At 45.0% G+C, this 6,000-nt stretch overlaps 1 protein-coding gene across 3 annotated transcripts in view; it reads right to left on the bottom strand.

The window, feature by feature from the left end:
* LOC121669622 (transmembrane protein 263-like) overlaps nt 1-4,203 on the bottom strand; it is a 207,788-nt gene extending 203,585 nt beyond the window's left edge. The window contains exon 1 of one of the 3 annotated variants that reach the window (XM_042038809.1): nt 4,038-4,203. In XM_042038809.1, the coding sequence (XP_041894743.1) occupies nt 4,038-4,049 (12 nt within the window). In that variant the 5' untranslated portion in view covers nt 4,050-4,203. Of the gene's footprint in view, nt 1-3,687; nt 3,858-4,037 lie in introns of those variants that run through there. The other 2 variants (XM_042038808.1, XM_042038810.1) reach the window with 2 other exon arrangements.
* Nucleotides 4,204-6,000: the final 1,797 nt, after the last annotated feature.

A 6,000-nucleotide genomic window follows, 5' to 3' on the forward strand; every position in this document is an offset into this window, starting at 1 on the left:
AAACAAAATATTACTATATACTCCACAGAAAGCAATGCCTCTTGTCTCTTATTTTTATACACTGTTCCTTTCCCAAGTACTTTTCATTTCAACTATCAAGAGCCCTACTAAAAAGGATTGGACACATGTAAAAAAGAGGTTACATATACATCATTTTGACAGGACAATCCATGACATCCTTAAGGAACAGAGTTGTCTGTAAACACAAGCAAGAAAAATATTTACTTGAGCTTTCCATAAATTTTGACACTGCATCTTCAAAATATCTTGCCTTATTTTGATCTCTAAAATTCATCTGTCAACACTCACTATCACAGGCAGTCAGAAAAAGAGAACTATAGGCAGTAAATTCACATTCTTTCTCTTAAATATAGCTTTAAGTTTCTCAAAGTAAAATGTCACATTTATGACACTTGTTGTATCCCAGATTATATAACTTAACTGTGAGCACATGCCAAAGCACCACAAGCTCTCATTCTACTTGGAAGAATCATTTCAATAAAGAGGGGACCAGCTACTTAACTGAAATCACATCGTGAACTTGCTTTCACAAATAAGAACTTCAGTATGACCTGCCACTCTCAATGCCCTTAATTTCTCTGATTTTGGATTTAGGTTAGACCAGTGACAGGAGCAGTGTTAGAAGAATCACCACAGCAGAACCATACCAGGAACTATCCTAATGCCTCAATTCATTCACCCATTGAAAATACAGCATGAAGAAGTTCTGTTAGCAAGGACACAAGAACCTTCTCCAGTGCTGCCTACGACCTGAGAAATCCAGCATTCAGCCACAAGAGATTAATACTGGAAAGATAATATATTGTGGGACAGTAATTAGCAGCTGACTGTGATAGACAGGCAGGGATTTGGTTATCTCCTCCACTGCCCTAATAAATGGAACCACCCTCCCCACATGACAGACATGTTACCCAGGCTCCTAACGCAGCCTGGAAAGGTGTATTTCTTTGCCATCAGGATGATCTGCCCTTGAAGGAAAGCAAGTTTTATTGACATATTCAAAAGGTATCACTTTTTACTACATACAGAAAAGGTCCACTTCCGGACACAGTCTGAGCTGTTTGGCTCTTGCTCCTGTCCTAAAAAGCATGAAAAGGGACTTTAACCAGTTTTGTATTTTACATAGCCTGGAAGGGCCCAGAGATACCAACCTTCAGCATGGACACAGCTCAAAATACATGAGAACACAAATAAAGTACACAGAAATACTATCTTAAATCCAGTGCAGCTTCAACACCAAATTTTAAAGCATTGCTTTACCATACTACTTTACTTCACTCTACCTTTTCAACTTAAGGATACTTATTGCGTGATTGTGTTAAAAATAAACTACACCAAGCTTCAATTTCCTCAGCAATGATCAGACATTAGTAACAGATCCTGAAAGGATCACTTCTACTGCAGAACTCTCCTGATGTTACCACTTACTGACCTTTGCCTGCTTCTTCCCTTCCCTAAGTAGGCAGACCATTTCGATACATACTATATTAACCTGTTTTGTTTGGACTGCTCTGCCTTCTCAGCAACATGCTAACCAGCATCAACGAGCTCAGCATGAAAGCCAGTGCTGCTAAAACCACACAAACTCAAATGTATTTCCCAAGATATAATTAGGGGAGAAATAGACACAATGACTTTTGAAAAGCTTAGTTCTGATGTATTCCCTGCAATGATCAAAAACTTATACTTATTTGTTTTAAAGTCACACTGAACTACTCACAGGCAGGCCCCTAAAAGGGATTCAGATCCAACTCACATCACACAGACACCTCTTCCTCCTTTTCACTTCTCCTTTCCTTACCCTTTTAAAGGGGTGAAAATACTACACATTTCAATGCATTCCATTTGTTAAATGAAAAGGTAATTATCCCCACCCCCAGCTTAAGACTTTAAATCATGCATCTGCAATGATCTTACCTAGAAGAAACTTGAAGCAACTGCCACAGCAAAAGGTGGCACACATGGAAAGAAATGTGCACTGAAAGAAATTACCCTCTCAGAGAAAAAACATGAACCCTTTTAAACTGAAAAGCTCTACACAGTACTTATACTTGAAAAATGATTGCTTAAAAACAAACAAACAACTTTCCCCCCAAACAGACACATTTTCCTTGCAGTCAGAACATGATTCCACTCACATCATGCTGTATTTTGAATGAGCTCATCTTAAATAGTCATGAGCTTTCCCCACTCTTGTGGGGCAAAAAAGGAATTCAGCAGAAGTAGTGGGCTTAGCAAGAATAAGCAGCTGTTTATTCTGCATGCAATAAAACAGAAACTGAAGGAAATCTTTTCAGTCTTGACCTCAAGCGGGATGTACGGTTCAGACAGCACTCTGAGGTTTTTGTTTTACAGTTTAAGTCAACAAATCACCCAAAGCCATAGCGCTGTTTATCAACAACGTTCTCAATACATACTTTTTATTATCCCACACTGCTGGAATGAACAAACATTCAGAGAGAAAGAAAAAAATACACTTTTTACTATCAGGCTTTGTACAAATGCACAACAAAGTATAACACTGCACAGAAGGAGAGGATCTTTTTACATATATTTGTTGCATGTACTCTGAAACTGTCCCTTTGCTTTCATCTGCCAGCTGTGCAGACATTCATGGTTAAGAGCCCCTGGTGCCCAAGACAATTGTTGTTAACCTCGGTGACTGCCACACATGCACTTCCCAGACCCAACACCTGCACAAGCTGATGAACTTCTAACACACACTTACTTGACTCAGAGGCTTGCAGGAAGGCCTGAGCCAAATTTCTCCATCGGGACTGGTACAGACCTATACAGTTTCTGCCTCAAAGAGTTTACAACCTAGGTAATCCATATTTTTTTTACTGCTACACAAATTCAGGAGACAGGGAATGCCTGCTGTGTCTCAAGTTTCAGACTGATTAATGACAGAAAACCCCTTCAGAAGTCATAGACGTGAAAATTAAAGAGATATGACAACATAAAGTGAAGAAAAAGCAATACCACAGCACTGCTGACTCCTAACCAACACAACTGAAGACACAGCCTTGCATCTGAATGCTATATATTACTACTTCTATAGTCCAGCCGGCCTCGGCATCCACACCAACAGCCGGCTCAGGTTAGTCACTCTCTATCCTAATAGTTTTCCACAGCAAACTACGGCGAAAGGCGACGATCTCACGCAGGCTTAGGGAAGGGCCTGCGAGAGCAGCAGCAGCACAGGTGAGCGCCGGAGCAGCCCCGGCCGCACACCAAGGCACGAACCGCACGGCAGCGGGGAGGGAAACCGCCCACGAGATGCTGTGGGTGAGAGAAGATGCCCGGAGAAAGAGGGCGATTTCTCTGGGGACGCACCAGCCTAGAAGGGCAGCGGGCGCAGGCAGCCTCCCCCGGCTCCCACACTACTCCCCTCCCATCTCAGTGCCACAGAAAACGATGCGGGTTTTAATGGAGAGAAGAGGGGATTCTTTCTCGGGAGACGGACCCAAGAAGCGACACCACATCCCCCGCGAAGTTGGAAGCTTCTGGAAGTTGTGTACTTCGTTACGAGCGCGCACGGCCACCACCACCTCCCGCCACCGGTGACCGCCGGGGCCCGGGCCCGGCCCCCGCCCCCCCCGCAGCCGCCGGGAGCCGCCGCGGCCCAGCCGAACCCCCCGCCCGGGGGACAGCCGCCAGCATCACCTTCATGCCGCGTCTCCCGGAGCGGATGGAGGGAGGGCGGGCGGCCGGCAGCTGCGTGCCCGTCTCCCCCGGCGCTGGGGCTCCGGCTCCTCCTGCCCGATGTAAACACACACCGGCGGGCGGGGGGAGGCTGGGCCGGGGGGCAGCGCCATGGCAACCCGGCCGGAAGAGGAAGCGCGGGGGTCAGGGGCGCCATGTTGGCGGGGGGCGCGCGGCTCGCCGGGCTCGCGGTGATGCTGCGGGGGGCTCGGAGCCGGCGCCTTCCAGCGAAGCCAGGGCTCCGCGCAGCCTTCACCGAGACACCCCGCCAGCCAAAACCGCTGCCTGGCATGGCAGGTGAAGTGCTTCACCTGCGGTAACATACTGGCCTCTTCCAATGTCCAGTGCGAACTGCCGGGAATGCAGCGAAGGGAGACGGATTGACTCAGCCGCAAGTCAAACGTGGAAGCAGTGTTTGTTTGGCCAAGATGAGGAGCCAGTTCTCCGAGCTCTGCCCTCTCTGCAGGCTTGCGGGCGTTCACAGAATCAAACAGAATCAATTAGGTTGGGAAAGATCTATGAGATCAGTGAGTCTAAAGTAAACACCTCCATGTCAGCTAGACCATGGCACTAAATGCCACATCCAGTTTTAACTCCATGGACGATGATTCCACCACCTCCCTCGTCAGTCCATTGCAGTGTCTAACCACCCTTACTGTGAAGAAATTGCTCCTAATGTCCAACCTGAACCTCCCCTGGTGCAGCTTGAGACTATGTCCCCTCATCTTGCCAGTTGTTACCTGGGAGAAGGCACGGACTCCCAGCTGGCTATAACCTCCTGTCCGGAAGCTGTAGAGAGAGGTCACCCCTGAGCCTCCTTTTCTCCAGGCTAAACATCCCCATCTCCCTCAGCCGCTCGTCACAGGACATGCGCTCCAGACCCCTCACCAGCTGGACAATCGATCCTAGTCACAAGCTGAGTGACCAGGAGGGCATGGGGCTTTCAAGCCCTCTCCTCCCGTTATCCTCAGCCAATGGAGCATGGCTCCAGCCTGCAAGATGGGGGCTGCGCCCATGCTGCTGCTTCACACGAGGGAGTACAGTTTGGTGGCAAAGATAAAAGAATCTGCAAATAATCTTTGGCGTCTGAAGTTTTCTTTCTCGTGTATTGCTTTAAAACTATCACTAAGCACAGTCACACACATGGATAGAAGTGTGTTCTGCCAGTGGATGGTTTGGTGTGATGTGGGAAGCCAGACAAAGCAAAACAAAAAGAAGAGTGGTTTGAAGAAATGGTTCCTGAAACAGGGAGAGAAAACATTAAGCAAATGACAGTGATTAAGAGTTCATTTTTCTCTGATTTAGTATTATTCTACATATGATACTGAGTTAATAGGTAGAGAACATAACTACAACTCAACAAGTGGTTGACTCCAAAAGAGGAAAGCTGCTTTTGCCCTTTTTTTAACTGCTTGACTAAGAAATGTTGCAATTTCTTCTCTGAAGAAGTGCCCTTGGCACCCATACGTGTCTTCTAAAGCATTCTGGAATCTAGTGGACCCTATTTAGTCAGAAACCATAAAAGTAACAATTACATTGCTTAAAGTCTAGGAATACAGTCTGCCAGTGCACAGTTAATTTTTTGTTTGTTTCATACTGTCATTTCTAATTGCAGAACCTCCTTGGAGTGGTACCATAAGACTGGTTTCCATTTTTCAGTTAAATAGGAAACTCTTGAAAGACACCAAAGTAATTCCTTCACCTCCCAAGGGCTGGGAATTAAAAAGATTCCTTTCCTTTGCTTCTCACAACGCATCCATGCCTTACATAATTATCTGCATCACTTCTCAGAGGAAGTAATCTGCAGCCCTTTCCTGTCACAGACTCTCATAGCAGAATTTATAATTTCTTATGCACATATGAACATACTTCATTTCAAGCATGTGAATCTTCTCAGAAGAGCAGTAGTGGGAGCCAGTGAATTCAGCAAAGGTTTCATGTACCACACTAATTTCTACAGATCTGCACATATATGTGTGTGCATTTGTTAGCACACCTACAACGTGTATACTACCCTATATATTAGATATGTAAAACTAACTGTAATAATAGAACCAAAATGTAAGTTCTTCCTTCAAAACAAACGAAATTTATATCAAATAATCTTGTCAACAGTATTAGTAGAATTATATTAAATTTTTAACTTTGTCATGCAAATCCGTATTCTGGTGGGTAGAAAGAAGGTTATATGATGTTTGTGTTGAGTTTAACATGTAAATTATAGCTTGATTAACAATAAAATAATATTGCCTAAAGTATGAAGGGTTGAAGAGA

The sequence above is a fragment of the Corvus kubaryi genome, unplaced genomic scaffold (assembly GCF_017639235.1).
Source record: "Corvus kubaryi isolate FWS band 111438036 unplaced genomic scaffold, C.kubaryi_AGA036_p1.0 37392, whole genome shotgun sequence".
Lineage (NCBI taxonomy): Eukaryota > Metazoa > Chordata > Aves > Passeriformes > Corvidae > Corvus > Corvus kubaryi.